At 40.0% G+C, this 19,224-nt stretch overlaps 1 protein-coding gene across 6 annotated transcripts in view; it reads right to left on the bottom strand.

Moving 5' to 3' along the window:
* LOC136825629 (uncharacterized) overlaps positions 1-19,224 on the bottom strand; it is a 690,903-nt gene that overhangs the window by 408,950 nt on the left and 262,729 nt on the right. The window contains exon 1 of one of the 6 annotated variants that reach the window (XM_067082238.1): positions 10,475-10,504. The exons of the other annotated variants lie outside the window; for them this stretch is intronic. Coding sequence (XP_066938339.1) covers positions 10,475-10,489 — 15 coding nt within the window. The 5' untranslated portion in view covers positions 10,490-10,504. Of the gene's footprint in view, positions 1-10,474; positions 10,505-19,224 lie in introns of those variants that run through there. 6 annotated transcript variants of the gene reach the window in all.

The raw sequence follows: 19,224 nt of genomic DNA, 5'->3' as shown, positions 1-19,224 counted from the left end.
TGGACATGGCACGAACAACGTTCCTGGCCCTTGTTAACAACGCCGCAAGATTTGTACTTGCTGCAGTAACGTTCTGTACCGAGCATTACCAGCGACTCCGCCCAGAGGGAGGATTAGGTGATACACGAGAGTGTAAGTGTTCACTTGCAAATAGCACCTTGAAGCCTGGCCGATTGTTTACAATTACTTTTGGAAAAACAAGTTACTACAGATTCTCGCTGTGATTTGCATCATCGGTTGGGAAGAACACCTGTAAGCCCCGAGTTAGTTTGGGTGTAGGTCCTCTCTGGATAACAGTCTTTCTTTCAGGATTCTGACCTGACAAAGCGTCGATTTCTCGGCAGCCTTTCTTTCAGGATTCTGACCTGACAAAGCGTCGATTTCTCGGCAGCCTTTCTTTCAGGATTCTGACCTGACAAAAAGCGTCGATTTCTCGGCAGCCTTTCTTTCAGGATTCTGACCTGACAAAGCGTCGATTTCTCGGCAGCCTTTCTTTCAGGATTCTGACCTGACAAAGCGTCGATTTCTCGGCAGCCTTTCTTTCAGGATTCTGACCTGACAAAGCGTCGATTTCTCGGCAGCCTTTCTTTCAGGATTCTGACCTGACAAAGCGTCGATTTCTCGGCAGCCTTTCTTTCAGGATTCTGACCTGACAAAGCGTCGATTTCTCGGCAGCCTTTCTTTCAGGATTCTGACCTGACAAAGCGTCGATTTCTCGGCAGCCTTTCTTTCAGGATTCTGACCTGACAAAGCGTCGATTTCTCGGCAGCCTTTCTTTCCGGAATCTGACCTGACAAAGCGTCGATTTCTCGGCAGCCTTTCTTTCAGGATTCTGACCTGACAAAGCGTCGATTTCTCAGCAGCCTTTCTCTCAGGATTCTGACCTGACAAAGCGTCGATTTCTCGGCAGCCTTTCTTTCAGGATTCTGACCTGACAAAGCGTCGATTTCTCGGCAGCCTTTCTTTCAGGATTCTGACCTGACAAAGCGTCGATTTCTCGGCAGCCTTTCTTTCAGGATTCTAACCTGACAAAGCGTCGATTTCTCGGCAGCCTTTCTTTCAGGATTCTGACCTGACAAAGCATCGATTTCTCAGCAGCCTTTCTTTCAGGATTCTGACCTGACAAAGCGTCGATTTCTCGGCAGCCTTTCTTTCAGGATTCTGACCTGACAAAGCGTCGATTTCTCGGCAGCCTTTCTTTCAGGATTCTGACCTGACAAAGCATCGATTTCTCAGCAGCCTTTCTTTCAGGGATTCTGACCTGACAAAGCGTCGATTTCTCGGCAGCCTTTCTTTCAGGATTCTGACCTGACAAAGCATCGATTTCTCAGCAGCCTTTCTTTCAGGATTCTGACCTGACAAAGCGTCGATTTCTCGGCAGCCTTTCTTTCAGGATTCTGACCTGACAAAGCGTCGATTTCTCGGCAGCCTTTCTTTCAGGATTCTGACCTGACAAAGCATCGATTTCTCAGCAGCCTTTCTTTCAGGATTCTGACCTGACAAAGCGTCGATTTCTCGGCAGCCTTTCTTTCAGGATTCTAACCTGACAAAGCGTCGATTTCTCGGCAGCCTTTCTTTCAGGATTCTGACCTGACAAAAGCATCGATTTCTCAGCAGCCTTTCTTTCAGGATTCTGACCTGACAAGCGTCGATTTCTCGGCAGCCTTTCTTTCAGGATTCTGACCTGACAAAGCGTCGATTTCTCGGCAGCCTTTCTTTCAGGATTCTGACCTGACAAAGCATCGATTTCTCAGCAGCCTTTCTTTCAGGATTCTGACCTGACAAAGCGTCGATTTCTCGGCAGCCTTTCTTTCAGGATTCTGACCTGACAAAGCATCGATTTCTCAGCAGCCTTTCTTTCAGGATTCTGACCTGACAAAGCGTCGATTTCTCGGCAGCCTTTCTTTCAGGATTCTGACCTGACAAAGCGTCGATTTCTCGGCAGCCTTTCTTTCAGGATTCTAACCTGACAAAGCGTCGATTTCTCGGCAGCCTTTCTTTCAGGATTCTGACCTGACAAAGCGTCGATTTCTCGGCAGCCTTTCTTTCAGCATTCTGACCTGACAAAGCGTCGATTTCTCGGTGCTGTCGCTGTCACGCTGTCACGCTAACCAGGGGAATTAAAGCTAAAGGAACACCAGTTTCTACTCAGCTTGTCTTACAAGCAAATTCGAAGCGCAATTCATGACTCAGTAAAGGAAAATGTCACGATGAAACCATAAGAAACAGTCAATTCACTCAGGATAGTTAAGCAAAATACGACTTAGCTGGCACTGAATAAAACCTTGAGCTTTGACAATTTTAATAACAGCTAATAAATGTTTGCAAGCATACACTGCTAAAAGCATGACAAAAAATAAGAATGACAATAACGGGAAAAGAAAAATTGAATACAACACTTTAAAGATAAAATCCTTTGGCTCACCATAGGGATGTCTTGTGGTAAATGCAGTGGCCTCATTAAATAAACTATTACTTTATAATAAACTTCAAAATAATATCTATGATTTCCCACCCATAGCATATGACGAGGCTAATCCATAATCATACTAAAAACCCATAAAATGTTATTCGTCACTGGTTCAAGGCATGGTGTACACCAGATATATATTTATTGGCATAAGAGCAAGTCTGCGCATGTATGTGTGCGTGCACTGATGTGTACGAGAACATACTTAGATGCCTGTGTGTATATATACGTGCAAGACTGTGCACGCACGAGGACTCACGTACACGAGTGTGCATCTACGTGTATTTACATAGATATCCTTCACGTGCCTTATATGGGAAGGCACCTCCCTGAGGGGACGCACCGCAACAACTATTACCACTTCCTACCTAGAATCCCTTCTACCCCCTCCCAGGAGCGCCCCCGACTCGACCCTCCCGGGCCATCTCCTTCACGTAATGCATCAGGACAGATCCCGAGGCAGCGGCAGCGGCAGCAACCTCACCGCAACGCCTTATATAGGAGGATGACTGCAAAACACCAATCTTCACTCACGCCATCCCCAGAGCGCATTCTCGTCCTTTAGGACCTTCAGATAACGCCAACAACAAATACAATGATGTATTAACAAATGGATTTGGATTGCCCGAGAGTATCATCATAATGGCGAGGAGGATGATGATGACTGAATTTAGAAAGATGATGATGATGATGGGTTGACAATGCACGACAGAGCGTTACGTAATGTCGATTATTACGGTGATTTTACAAGGGGTTTAAAACGTTTTATCAGGAAGTCTGGAAAAGCTCTCAAGGTTTTCGTCTACACAACCACATAATAATAAACTTTTCTGATCACTGAACTAAAACTTACAAAGAAGGAGGAGATGGAAAGCCAAAAAAACTCTCCACAAAGTAAATCAAGCAAATTCCCCAACATAAAGACTCACCAGTAAAGATCAACATTCAGAACCAATTTAAGATTCTTAGGCTTCCACCTGCTGACCAGTGGCTGGGAGATAAGCCTTCAGACCTTAGAGAGAGAGAGAGAGAGAGAGAGAGAGAGAGAGAGAGAGAGAGAGAGAGAGAGAGAGAGAGAGAGAGAGTAACAAGTGGTATTTCTCTGTGCCCCAGGTGATAATGGTGGCAAGAGGCGACCAGATCCTGTGGGTGATTTTGGCAACACTTTCGCTTACCTTCTACTCTCCACTAGGATACAGGGGTCTATGTTGAGATGTTGAGACATGCACGGACACATACCATGTTGAGACACGCACAGACACATACCGCCATCATAACACAATCGCTTGCAATTACACACCACACACATATTGCATTTGCTATTCAGACCTAATTATTTACTTACGAGTTACTTGCATAACTGTGCTTGACGCATCGCATCGTTAATGCAGAACGCCGAAAAGAAATGGTGGAAAATAATTTTCATCATATAATGCAGGGCAGTAATCGCGTGAATTTTACTTATTATTCCCTTTTCTGGAATTTTTTTCTGTTTAGTAAAACTTTCTAAGCACGGAATTTCACTACTAAGAGCACCTGAAAATTCAGTTACATGTAAGCACTAAAAACCTATGAATGCACTACATATAAAAACCTAAAAATAGGAAAGTAAGTATGCGAGTTTCTGGAATGCCTTCTCAGAAAGTGTCTTCACAACTTACTCAGAAAGTGTCTTCCCAACTGCAAGGAAATTAGTATGACAGAAGTCGGTTCGAATAGACAGGACTTTTAGAGCGAGAACATGACTCGCACAACAGCACATAACATTTACCGTAAAAAAAAAAAAACACCACGTTCATAAATTATAAAAATAGAATAGCAATGTATCTTCATAAAATAAAAAAAAAATCAAACCGGGAGTCCCTAATCAACAGAGAAAGTTGGTTATGAGAGATTGTCTTGCAAGCATAAGGTCGCAGACAGACACTCAGCCATCATCAGTCCAGTCAAAATTCCAAGTGGTGGTCTTCTGGAATTGACCAGGGATGCCTCAAGGCTCCTGATGAAAAGACAGCAGCTGGTGTAACCCCTCTCCCCCCAACCCCAACCCGCCCCTTCCCTTCGAGACACTTTCCCTCGATCGAAAAACCCACCACGGCAACGAGTGAGAATCTTTTACGAGGAGAGAAATTTTGTTTCACAAGACTCGAGTCGATGGGCTGAAAGAAACTCAGGAGGAGGAGGAGGAGGAGGAGGAGGAGGAGGAGGAGGTCTCCAAACAAAACAGAAAACCAGGACATTTACATTTCCTTAAATGAATGAAACTGCTTACTGTTACTGTTCCTACTAATGCTTACTGATGATTCTTATAAACTTGTCGAATTACAAAAACAGGAGTCAGCTACATTAGAAATTGGCCATATTTGAGTACGAAGGCCCACGATTCTAATTTTAGCATAAAAGAACTTTATTTACGTAATCTTCAAGCGTATGTGTGTATATATATATATATATATATATATATATATATATATATATATATATATATATATATATATATATATATATATAATGTAAGTGTAATTATCCGTAATATCGAAAACTAAAAGCTACATTCCTACACACTGTCGTTTATTTTTATATAATATGTTTGTGCATTTCAAATGAAAATTAATGCTATTTGTACACAAATCAAGTTCAGTTGCACTTCACAACTAAAGTTGTTGGTAGTCTGATCTAAGTCTTAAGTTTCCACTCTACAAAAAAAAAAAAAAAAATTACTGATAATGATACACCAAATCCTTCGAAGTTTACTCTCATGGCCGAGACTTAATACCAAAGGATGCATTGGGCATCCTCCACCAGGAAGATATAGGACCCTTACATGCATTGAAAATATCCCCAACTTCCTACACACACACACACACACACCTTTCTGGAAATCTTACAACAGTTTCATCCGTTCATGAAGGACATTTAATTATACAAGGACATGAGTTCATGAACTGCTATCAGAGGAAGAAAACAGACACGGTGCCTATTAATTTGCGTAAATTTACGCGAATCAAATAAACGCAAGTACCCACACAAGGAAAAAGATAATACTATCTCACTGTGTGCATTAAAGACATGGAAAGGAGAAAAAAACCACACACATATAGATATATATTATATGCATACATCCACACGCAAAAAATGTAGAAGTCAAACGTACAAACGCACTCACGACCTTAAGCTGCGGCGAATGAAGAGAAAGTGCTTCCATATTTGAGATCATTAAAAACACCAGGGTTGAAATCTTTCCCCGCCGACACATGCTCGCTTACACACTCCCCTCCCGAGGGAGAAAGGGCATCGGAGGTCCCCCCATATCCCCCCCCCCGCCCCAAGAACCCTCCGGAGTGCCGCTTTACGGCCGACGTCGGGAGAAGACGAGGACCACTTTCGCTGCCCCAGCAAAACTAAGGAGAGAGAGAGAGAGAGAGAGAGAGAGAAAGAGCTGAGAGAGAGTGAAAGAGAGAGTGAGCATCGAGTGCCCAGTAGGAATGACTGATGAGATGCCCGAAAGTGAAACCTTTCTGGTTCGTCCTCATCCCCCTCGTCGTCATCATCCTACGAATCTCCTGATCCTCTCCCTGTTCCTGGAAACTTTGCCATCCCACAGTTTAAAATTCCGGATCATTTTAAATGGGACAGGTAGTAATTTCAAAGAAGAAGAAGTAGTAGTTATGTATAAATTTAATGGATGGATGACTTAACGTGAAGGTATGACGGAATATTCCTCGTAACAGTAATTCTTTACAGAATTAATCAAAGTGTCGTGGCTTAATATTTTTTCTAGAAAGATATAACGTCTGTACACTCATATATTCTGAGTACAAATATATCAGGAAGTACGCATGGAAAAACTTTTCTATGGAAAGAGATTATGCTCTCTCTCTCTCTCTCTCTCTCTCTCTCTCAAGACCGTAAATGACACAGAACGGGCTTTGGAACTAATATTGAGAAAAGTTAAAAATAGCAACGCTCAAGTAGTATTTAAAACGAACTTGAAGCACGAGTGAAAAGGGTTAAAACAATATCGCAGAAAAACGATAAAATATGGATAGAGCAAATGTAAAAGAAAAATTACACATCGGGGAACGTACAAAAATAACAAAAATAATTGAAAACAAAAGCAGCCATACAAGAATAACTGAAAGTGAAATAAAATAAAGGGAAAGTATCTAAGAAGAAGATATTTACAGGAAGCTATAAAGATTTTAATTTGCTTAGCGAATACCTTATATACTGACATTTATTTTTCCTTCTCAAAACTTGGCAATAATAATAATAATAATAATAATAATAATAATAATAATAATAATAATAATAATAATAATAATAATAATAATAATAATAATAATAATAAAGGAAAGGAAAATAAAGAGTATTGAGAAATAAGACAAACAAATATATTGGAGCAGTTGCCTACAATGGGTTGGTTGCTAAGACAATATTTTTTGCTCTTTAACTTGAAGCCAACAAAGGGTGAAAGAGAAAGTTATTGGGTTTTTGTCTATCCGTTTTTCTTAAGCACTCGAGTTCGAACTAGATAATGTGCACGCTTACGATGAGACGGGTGCCAAGCCTATCAACTAACCATAAAGTCAATACTTTATAATTATGATTTTGTCGTTACCCTTTTTCTATCAGCAGCAACAGAGATGGCAGAATGTTACCACACAGAACGAGTACTTAAAGAATGTTAGCGTAAAGACGGTTTACATTAACAGAAACTGACATAAAACATGAATACTTTTAAACAAAACAACAAACAAAAATCGTGAGCAATTATGCTAGGTAACCTCGGCAGTGCCACACCCAGTTAAATTTGATGCCCAGCCTTCTATCCGGATTCCCTGAAAACAAAACAGCAGCAGCCAAGACTGAACAGAAATGTGAACCTTGAACTATAAGCATCCATTTACCTCACCTCTGGGTCTCTCCAATCCTGCCACCATTCCCCGCATATTTTAGGCTTTGCCCAACGACGCAAACGTTCTGAGTCAAAACTGCAGCCTTCCCAACAACTCTGAGGACTGATCAGTGTCATAAGAGTGTTAGGACAGAACTGAAAGTATCCAGAGATGATCTTTTCTTCCCAAAGCCAAAACCAAAGATCTTCATTTCATCCCAAAGCCAAAACTGTAAGTCAAAATCGTAATTTCTTCCCGAAGCCAAAACTAAGTTAAAATCGTAATTTTCCTACATCTTCATTTTCAACTGTTACAAAGTTTCAAGGAAATAGCGGAATATTCTTAGCAAAAATCACCGGCAGCGGCACGAAATACTAATTTTGAAGCAATTCTTATATTGGTACGTGAAGTACTGAAAAAAGTGAAGTTCGTCTAAGCAGAACTACATGCAAAAAATACACAAAGAAAATCCCAACACAATTATGCTCATCTTAAATTAAAGACCGCACTAAATCCCTCAGTTGGGCAGCCTTTCCAACCACACCAATCCCCTGGGAATACTGTAAGACGCGGCATAGCCTTTCTAGAGCTAGTACCTAAGAAAGGCAAGATAGTTGATCTTCCAGAAACATCGGTCACGCCTGGCTGAACTCGCGCGCAGGAATTTTATAGCAAATCATTATGATAAAAGATATTCCTTTCGCTTTTTCTATGCGACAGACTTTCTCTCTCTCTCTCAGCCTTACACACAGGCGCTCACTTGCTATCTTACAGCTTGTTTAGATGAACCTGGCCCAAACGCTCAGCCATAAAGATAAATAGCATCAATAACCAAATGTAATATCATAATGATAAAATCTTCATAAAATATATAATGAATATTCAAGGCAAGAAAGCGATCACATTCTTTTTTTCTGACGCTGCTAATCTGGCTTATCATGAAGAAATATGTACTTTCATTCTTGAAAAAAAAGGATATTTTTAACAGCCACAAATGCACGATAAGAAAACTGGTGGTTTACATTTATTACAAAGAACAATCCAGCTTTAAACGTTTCGCAACACATGGCAAGTTTCGAATTTGCATTAAAAATAGGAAGATCGCAATCATCCAGATTACTAAATCTGCTCCTGGATTCTCTCCGACTTCGATAGTTCTTTCTCTTCCTCCAGTTACTCAACCTTCAACTCATCCTTATTGTTTATTTTTTAATAATATTCTTATACTTGAGAGAGAGAGAGAGAGAGAGAGAGAGAGAGAGAGAGAGAGAGAGAGAGAGAGAGAGAGAGAGAGAGAGAATCATAAATCATAAATCAAAGGCTTAACATCTGCGCCACAGAAGCGTAAGTTTCCTCACAAAAATCTGAGACTTTCCACGACTCTTGAGCTCTCGCAGAAGACGAGACACTTTCCTTTCCGAAAGCCAGTCGCTCCGACAGAAGCTGATCCTGGAAATGGCGAGGGACTAACAACCTAACAGCGAGCGATCTGTAAAACTGTCCCGACGATTTATGAAAGACAAAAAAAAAAAAAAAAAAAATGGCGCCCTCGGTACCGAACCCATCCATTACTGAATTTCTTCGAAAACATAATGCTAATGGCAGGCCCCAAAAGCCACCACAAGCAGTGAAGCATACCAAGGGCCCGGCCACAGACGATGGGTTTATCGATGGTGTTCCCATGGGCCCCCCACCAAAACCTGGCAATCACACCTACCGATGATGTGTTCCGTTGTAGTTTATGAGTCCGTGTGTTCCCAAGGATTTATTCGGGTAGATCCGAATGTAGCCTACGGTTATCTTCAAGATCTTACTTATCCAGAGGTCTGGCTGTTCCGAATCGTATATGCCTCTGGGTGCGTACACGTAGGGGGCACCAACAATATTAACTCATTATACCCACAGCTAGGTGTGTACGAAGGTCCTGCAGAGGACCGAATGACACAAAAAAAAAACCTCACTTCACAGCGGGAAAACCTGGTACTTAGCAAGGACGTCCTAAGAAATATGAAGATGTCAGAGGGTGGTAACAACATGACACACAATTGCCAATCTTGAACTGAAGAAATTGATAATTTGGCGGGGAGAATTTCAGGTTACTGAGAGGGAGCATTAAGACACACCTCTTCACTGACATGACGGTCACACACTGTATTGTCTGTTGAAAACGTCCGATATATATGTAGTAGTTGTTATACATCCAACAGCTTTTACAACAGACCACAGCAATCTAGCACCCCAATTAATTGCCCAGAAATTACCGAAGGCTTGGGAAACGACATCTGGCAATGTAGCGAAGCCATAAAGAGACCGATCGCTCTACGACAGCGACGGCAAAACACCACAAAGAGAAGCGAAAGTGTAAATTCAGCAATCTGTTTAAAGTGAGCGGCAGGTGATACTTTCAAAGGCCACGTTTCCAACTTAATTTATAGCAATGCTCACAGCTTGAAAGTAAGGTAGAAATATTTACGGCTGTCTGTCAGCCTACATTACTGTCTTTATACTTCTAATTACAGCATTAATTGATGCTATTCTGTTTCAGTAACTTGATCACTGCTGCTTTTCGAAGACAAGCTGAACTGCGTCCGTCTCTGAAACGACACAAATCTTACAGGTGGCTTTGAGTTGCATCAACTTAATGGATGATTAAACATGACACGAAACATTTACTCCTAAACACAGCAGTGCATGTTTAAGCAGAACAGAAACCCCGAGAATGCCTGTAAATTTAAACCATTCTTCATCTTATGCACGCAAGAACCACCCGCTTATCGGATTTTAAGGCTTGAAAGTGGTAAATTGCTTTTTACATCTATCACGTTAAATGCAGATTTCCTGTCATTTAAATAATACTATTTATTCCCTTCCACTGGCCGAAAATCTGAATTTATGTCACCGCAAGTGCACCATTTCCACAAGAGCAGAGCTGACGTCATGATAACGCATAGATTTTATCATACATTAAAATCAAATCACACAACTTTTCCATTTGGTTTCATATCTTAAAAAAAATGATTCAGGCTGAAGGAGCAAAATTTCAACCCATGAAAATGCCACACGAAACTACCCGCTTTTAACTTGGGTCCTTGGAAGCCTAACTAACCTGATAAGGAACCATCTGGGTAAATCTGGAAGCGCATAAACGCTCTCAGCCTCCATTACCTTTGCCCATTAACTGGAATGACTCCGAGAGACGAGGCCACCGACTTGCCCAAACGCGAGGAAAAGTGCCCACTCAAGCTGCCAAGCCACAAATGAGAAATGAATGGTCCGCCCAAGAGATTTTTTCCAAATGATGGCTGCCCCGAAAATGGTGGTTCCCTACCTTTCAAATGCTCATTTAAATGGAGGAAAGTATCCAACTAGGTAAACCCACCTTTAACTTTGGGATTTTTTATGCGGCGCAATTAAGAAACATTCGAAAGAAAATACGAAAGACGGAGAGAAAACTGAAGAGAAGGAATTGTAATTAAGTGTAATGTGCAAGGAACTTTCATTCTACGGTTTATATTAACATTACAGACACATTAACACTCGAAAATGTTACATTACGGCAAGTACTTTACAGCGTCCAACGTTATTACTTAGGAACAGAGATGGAGTAACTAACTTACTAAGGGGTTGTCTGGCGTCGTAAAGAGAGAGAGAGAGAGAGAGAGAGAGAGAGAGAGAGAGAGAGAGAGAGAGAGAGAATAAGGGCCTCTTAGCGAAAGAGGATTAATGAGTGGCCCAGGATGAAATTCAAAAGGAGCCGAGGATTATAAGGCATGACTGTTATATTCAACGTAATTTATCGACAAATTCTTCAGATTTAAGGATCTCATGATGTCATTGAAAAGAGAGAGAGAGAGAGAGAGAGAGAGAGAGAGAGAGAGAGAGAGAGAGAGAGAGAGAGAGGTAACCATTTTTTATTACGTGGTTTTTAGTCATTTCCTGAACAGCAGAGAACTTCTAAAGTAGAAAGTTAGCGTCTCCATCTCCGACATTATTTCATTATCAAATTAACAAGATGAATCCAGAAGATAGCTTCACTTTTTTTTACTGATTTTATCAGGGTGTTACAATTATGTCGGTCACAGACTCTGTTTCCGGGCTTCTGATCCATTACGTGTGTCGGCATAGACAAACTTCAACCAAAGAATGTATTCACTTGACATAAAACGAATATCAAAGGCCAAGGAAATAAGTGCGCATGATGGCCACGTGCAGTCCAGATTTTTCCTCTTTTCATGAATAAATACACGGAAAAAAAAACGTATTTGTAGATGAATGAAACACTCGATAAAATGACACTTCCTCAATCGGAGCATCAAATCATTCGTCAATAGAGTTATTGCACTAATTCACCGGCTGTGAGTCATCTCTTTAAATGCGTTCTTTAACACACAGTTACTCCGACCGTCTTCCGGTTACAGACAGTCACCCCTGACCCTAACAGTCAGCCTCGTCAAGGGGGGAAAAGGAAACGTTAAAATGTCACAAGTGTGTACATTAGGATTGATTTGTACATCAGCATTGATTTATAAGTGTGAATAACTGTATGACTGATTTCGTGGTTAATCCAACTGGCGTCACGACAGCCGGGAGGAATGTAAGTGCATAACATTTCACAAGGAGAGAGATAACAGTAAACCTCAATACTGAATTATCAATAGGCCTATATCTGTCAATATCAACATCACTAATAATACAAATAGGTAAATACTGAGAAATGAACCATAAAAAGTAAAGATAGTCATCAATAACATTTTCATTGTTGCGGAATATTCTATTACAGAAACTTGGTTTACAGAAATGAGAACAGAAAAATCTTTCGGCGATACCGAACAAAGGAATACCAATGACGTCACAGGTCTTTCTGAGCTTCAGGGAGCCGAACTCACTTGATGCTCTTAATGTCAAGTTTTCTTTACCTTTGCTACTAAGGCTTCTTAAGGCCATCCGACGCCTCTTCCCCTATAAAGTTATAAGTTAAATTACTCGACAATATAAACTACACATACATACTTACATATATATATATATATATATATATATATATATATATATATATATATATATATATATATATATATATATATATATATATATATATATATATGACAGCTTTTGTCATTAATTCTGACGGGGATATCTTTACAATCTCAAATACCAAAGGCATAAAGACAGAGGCAGGGGGCAGGTCATTGCAACGCCCTAAAGAACCGACAATATACATATACATATGATCAGCACCCGAGCCGCCCCGCCCCCACACCCCTGCACCCAAGCTAGGACCTAGGAGAACCAGACAGTGGCTGCTAATGATTCACCAGGCTCACCCAGAGGCTGTCTGAAACCTCCATCCCTAACCCGTGAAATATATCATACCATGAGCTGGGACTGTACTCGGGAGCACCACACTGTGACTTCCAGACGAAACGAACTGACTTACCACAACCCTAAATGTTCTTCTGGATTACATCCATTGAGGTTGTGTTAATCCCAAGAGCATTTGCTATTTCAGGCGGAGTTATAAATAACAAATTCAAAGTGGGAATTTGCATGAAATGTTTACATAATTTTGTTTGTACACATGCCCGTTCTATACATTTGATAAGCATGAAAATAAAAAAAAGAAAAAATCTCTGCATTGCGAATGTAGATCAAAAGTAACATTTAGCCCGGTAATTCCTAAAGCCATTTCCTTGGAGCCAAGGCAACAAAATGTCAGATAACAGGACGTACTTGGCAAACAATCCACTTCCACTGACACCAATTGCGTGACAAATTACCAGCTCGGGACAACAGATCAGACCGAGATCGCCGTTATTTTGAGACGCTGACGAAGGAGCAATTTGCAATTAACTTTAACCTACGATGAATGGGAAGTCCATCAATGACAATTAGCGTCAAAGGAGCACTCGGGCGTGAGTGACGGCTTCATGGACGAAATCTTCCATGCCATCTTGTAAGGGGTGTGACCTTGCACGCTGAACTCTCTGATGACCTGAGATATTAACCTTGAAATGATAGGCTAGTACAGTCAGAGTTCCCTTAGTTTATGAAGGTTAAAGATTTAAACCTAGTTTAACAATCCTTTTCAATAACTGTGCTCTTTGAAATAACAAATTGAGCGGATCCTAATATTCAGACATTCAGCATAAAGGAAAATAATTCATTCATAATAAGGGATGATATAATCTTGTAATCGCATACAAGCAGATTTTCACATTTCAGTGAATCGTAATCTACTGTAGTCGTTACCTTTCCTAGATAATCACTGTCATTTCACTTAACGTTTCTATTCTCACTAAAGTCTATGTCTTGGGATTATTTCCACTTACGTGATAATTGTATATACCTTTTATCTACAAAATTAATTTTTCTTGCATTTTTCTTCATAATTACCCCCACTTATTGCAAGTCGAGTAATATTCACGTAAAAATAAAATACTGCAGAATCCGTTTTCAAGATACCGCTGGAAAACTTTAAATACCCTGAATCTCAGATAGAATTCCAGACCATTTTGTCAAGCAAATGAGCATACAAATATTCGTACGCCTAAAAAGTATGCACACAAGGAACTACCTACACTCCTGAATCCTAGAAGCAGCACAAGAGCCACGGGTCAGAAAGCTCAAATAAAAACTTTAATCTCGTTACGTTATAAACAAACATTTCAGAGCCTGACGTCACAAACGTAACCGTGTACAAATGATTCGCCTCTGTCAGCGGGATTATGACCGGGTTATTGGAGAGAGGTAGACAGGGGTAGGATATATATATATATATATATATATATATATATATATATATATATATATATATATATATATATATATATATATATATATATATATATATATATATATATATATATTTTTTTTTTTTGTCTGAAATATAGCCGAGCGTTTTTAAATGGTCGTGCATACCACCTCAATTTCTTTTTCCTTTTCTCCTTGCATTGTAATTATACCCGTCAATGTCTTGCAGCCATAGAAAAAAAACTACAATTTAGAACGAAAATTATATTTTCTGAGAAACATTTAAAAAAAACTCATGTATAAAAAGACATGAATTCAGAATCAACAAAGATCACAGTACAAGTATTTGAGTTCCATAAGCCTCTAATATCCGATTCCAACTGGTCTCGACAAGGGTGAGCTATTTTCGAAATAGATATGTGAAATTCTGGGGATTCCATTTCTTGAGAAGAGAAGGCAGTGAGCAACACTAAGTCTTTTTCCAGCCGAGGCGATTTTCTTCCTCTTACCAATACATGCAAGTGATACCAATACCACGAATGCAGAATGATTCTACCAACAACGTCGAAACTGCTCCTAAAATCAACTTGGAACGTCCCGTCGCTTCTGAGACCTAAGCGCTTTGCGGCTTGTCTGAAAGGTGCTTAGAAGAAACCTGAAATTCTTACATCAGATCTAAGCGTGACGCACACATACGCAATGTTTAGCATTGCCCAGATGAAGTCCGAATCAATTTTTTTCCCGAAAATAAAATAATTTTAGATGGGAAAATAAATCGAAACCGTTTTACCGGTTCCCACGTCTTGAAGGAATAAGTTGTTGAAGAAGGTAATCAAATCCGACGCGCGCGTCCCTTATATAAGAAACGTCCTCTGATCCGAAACCATACAACAAATGATAACCTTCCCTTTATAATCTGCCGTCCGGATGATTACAGAGCCTTGAAGCCAAACAATCACCTGGTAGGTATGACAAGAGTGGGCAAGGGGCCATGGACAGAGAGAGAGAGAGAGAGAGAGAGAGAGAGAGAGAGAGAGAGAGAACTTTCAACTTCCAGTTCGTAGGTTAAATCTCTCTCTCTCTCTCTCTCTCTCTCTCTCTCTCTCTCTCTCTCTCTATATATATATATATATATATATATATATATATATATATATATATATATATATATATATATATATATATATATATATATATATATACGTGTGTGTGTGAGTGTGTAATGCTGCTCTAAGAAATGTATTGTATGTATGTATTATAGCTAAATATTTCAAACAATAAACGCAGGAGCAACCAGATCACGGCTATCATTATTCAGAATAATCCCTAAACCAGTCTCGTTAAAATAAGTCCCACATCATTCAGAATATTCATCTCTTCCTGAAAAAAATTCCCGACGAAGACTGTTATTTTTTACTACGAATAACATACTTAAGTGAATCAAGTAAATAACGTCCATAGCAGGCTAATCAGCAACATCTCAACCACGGACGAAGGGCCCAACATGGTCCCGGTCAACTGTACATCCAAGTCTTCCAAGTTAACGAAATCATTATTTTCATAAAACTTTAACAACTGCTATGAGGCCTATACTCACGTCAGTCCCTGAGGAAAGTCCAATGGCACCGCTGTGTTCAAAGAAAACGGTAGTATTGAAAATTGGGTCACAAATAGACTCCACAGCCTTTGAGGTAATTTATGAAATGTTAAGTATCGGTAGGTCATTTATACATTTTGGCCTCTAGGACAACACAGTAAGTACTCTCCTTGCATTCTAATGCTGGTATCTGGATGTTTCAGGCACTGGATGATGCAGAAGTGCTGCTGGCATGCAGTTAAAAGAAGAATAGTAGGAAGACGTGTCGAAAGGACACTTCAAATGCAGACACATTGACTGAGAATGTATCAGGTACGTATTGATCATAAAATAACCGAGATGGGCTAAATGATTACGTCACATCCTTTTCATACTGTTCACTTTCTCTGTGAATATCTCGATCCGCAGACGAAATCATACCCGAGAACCGGGATAATTAAATCGCAGGCACTTACACAAAGCATAAGTAAAAGGAATATCAACAATAAATATATGAATAAAACGTTTCTCATAATAAGCTAGTTTACCAAAAACAAGCTAACTTCAAATAAGTAATGATCTTATTTTTAAACTGTACCTAAACGATTCTCTATCCCAAAATCATCCAAATACATACATACACACACACACACACCCACTCAAACAGAAGGAGCCAAGGAAGCCTTTGGAAGTCCTTGAGAGACCTCCTCGCAGGCATACCCCCAAAAGGACTCCTTTCAAATCGAGATGAAAAAGAAATCAGCGGGGAGTCCTATTTCATTAAGTGAGTCGCCGGGGTAATTAATTCGCGCAAATGGAAAAGTCACAAGACACTGATAGGCGTTCACAGCAGGTGAAAGACTGAGGTCGGTTCAGTCCTCTTCTGGTGTACATATGTGAAACTGAGGTTTAGGCTTACTTACTACTGAAACATTATCAATATCAGGTTAAAAGGGATTCATGACATGATTTGTTTTCCAGATTCATTCCCCACTTGGGAAGAAGACGAAGAATTTTAAAATCATTGCGGTGGGGTCTTGAATGAAAGTCAAAACCTGTACAAACTGTAAAACTAGAAAATAATAATAATAATAATAATAATAATAATAATAATGCCATGAGAGTAGTGTACTGGTGCACGGTTATACTTGATATTTTACTTAAAGGTTATCTATCTAACCTATTTCTATATAAAGGAAGCTCTTCATCAATTCATTAACTGAGGGGCTAAAATTGTAATACAGAAACTGGAATTTTAAAAATTCTGAAACCTCCTTTTGAAATCTTGAAGGAATGAGACAGTTCTGTAGGAGCGATGAAGAATTATTACAAACAAACATACATACACCAATACAATATATATATATATATATATATATATATATATATATATATATATATATATATATATATATATATATATATATATATATATATATGTGTGTGTGTGTGTGCATATACATGTATGTATATATATATGTATGTGTGTGTTTCCGCATGGAATTTAACAATATTATAAGACTAATATAACATTGTAATACTTGTCATTGGGCGAAGGAATTCATGACCTACAAACCCAGAGGATGTTCCGATATCGGACGCTGTGCAAATCAAAAACAGCGGCGAGAAAATCTGAAGAAATAAAGAGACCTAGCGTACTAAGCCCAGATACGGACACATCAAGTCATTACGAACAACGCCGTTAAACAAGAAAAAAAATAACTTATTTAATGCCTCCTTCTTAAATAAACCAATAAAGTACACAAACCCTTTTAACATTGCATCGATGTAAAATATGTTTTCAATCAAAAGTACCCATATTGTAAAACCCCTGGTCAACCTATTCAATTAATTGGCTTGTCCGTTTGAATATTTCATAGTAAAACGCCATTATAGGTAGAAAACTCAAGATAGTACTAAACAGCGATGAAAATTAAGAGACTAAAAGAGAAGTCATTTTCCATAAATGTAACGATGGAACCCCCTCCCCCACCCCGCCACCCCCAACAAAAAAAGAAAACTAGAAAGTTATTGCCAAGACGCAGGTTGTAAAAATAGAGAGAGAGAGAGAGAGAGAGAGAGAGAGAGAGAGAGAGAGAGAGAGAGAGAGAGAGAGAGAGAGTCTCACACAAAAGACCTCTCCGCAGTAAGACCTAATTTCCCAAATCACAAATCCCACAAAAGCTTCAGCAACAACAAACAAAAGCTCATAGAAAGTCACTCGAATATCGGGAGGCTTTCTTTCTTATTGGAAATTTGTCAGCGAAACGGAAGCCACAGACTATTATAAGCATCGTGGAAAACCTGCAGGGAAACTCCATTCCTTCACTGTCTGTCAGAAAGTCGGGTAGGAAAACTTGAGGTTATAGGAAAGAGATAGGTGTGGTGGTGGTGGTGGTGGTGGTTGGGGGGGGGGCAGGGGGTAGGCGGCTAGGCTCTCTTCTTCTGGGGTAGGGGGAGGGGAAGGGGAGGATCGCCTAGCTGCAGGAGGTGAAGGGGTTAGCGCCCCACCTGTGATTATCACAACCTCATTGTTGCTTCTTCTCAGGCAAGCGACTCGCGAGAGAGAGAGAGAGAGAGAGAGAGAGAGAGAGAGAGAGAGAGAGAGAGAGAGAGAGAGAGAGAGAGAGAGAGCTTGCCCCATGGCTCTCTCACGGGAAACAGTGCCACGCACCGACGCTAAACCTTACCAAGATGAAAGTGCAATGCCGTCCCTGTTGACTGGTCAGTCTGGAGTGTGACAACGTTTTTCACCCCTCATCACCCCCGGGGGCAAGAGCCCCTGTGGCTTTGAATAAGGCCGGCTTGCATGAATGAGCGGGGAAGGAGCAGGGCGGGGGGAAACCCAGGTTCGGGTCCCGGATGCTTTCGAGAGCCCATTCCCCCCAAGGACTTGTGGTCTTGCATGAGTCATTCAATCATTTCAAATATCTGCATTTCTTTTTCGGGCAGCTTTCATGTCATAACACTTGACAGAAGGGAAAGAGGGGGGGGGGAAAATAGCCCATACAAATGATTTTATATAATAAAGGGAAATAAACCTCTGACCCATTGACACGACAAGTGTCTTGACTATCACACCTTCCAACATCTTTCTTGACTATCACACCTTACAACATCTTTCTTGACTATCATCCTTACATCATCTTATAAAGAGAGTGATAGTTTTTTCCAAGTTCATCGCAAAAAGAATTATCTTGATCAAGTAAGCTCAGACTTTTTCCCTTTTTCTGCCGTCCAATGTTTCATGATTCATTAAACGCTTTACGAGTGAAGAGGAAAAATAAGATGTGAGTTATTTATCAAGAAAAGTAAACACGAACTGAGTAATCTAAAAGTAATTTATACTACGAGAAATTTTGAATGTATGACTCATTTCCTAATTACAAAGGCTTGATTAGTTTATGCGTGGAGAGAGAGAGAGAGAGAGAGAGAGAGCATCTTCATAATCCTCTGATATACAATTGCGCAGTAAGGCCAACTCATACGTTCTCACACATCTTCAGCATAGTTCGTAAAACACGTACCCC

This window comes from Macrobrachium rosenbergii, chromosome 39 (genome assembly GCF_040412425.1).
Source record: "Macrobrachium rosenbergii isolate ZJJX-2024 chromosome 39, ASM4041242v1, whole genome shotgun sequence".
Taxonomy (NCBI): domain Eukaryota; kingdom Metazoa; phylum Arthropoda; class Malacostraca; order Decapoda; family Palaemonidae; genus Macrobrachium; species Macrobrachium rosenbergii.
The sequence above is the reverse complement of the archived record's forward strand: the minus strand, read 5'-3'. Positions and strand labels throughout refer to the sequence as shown.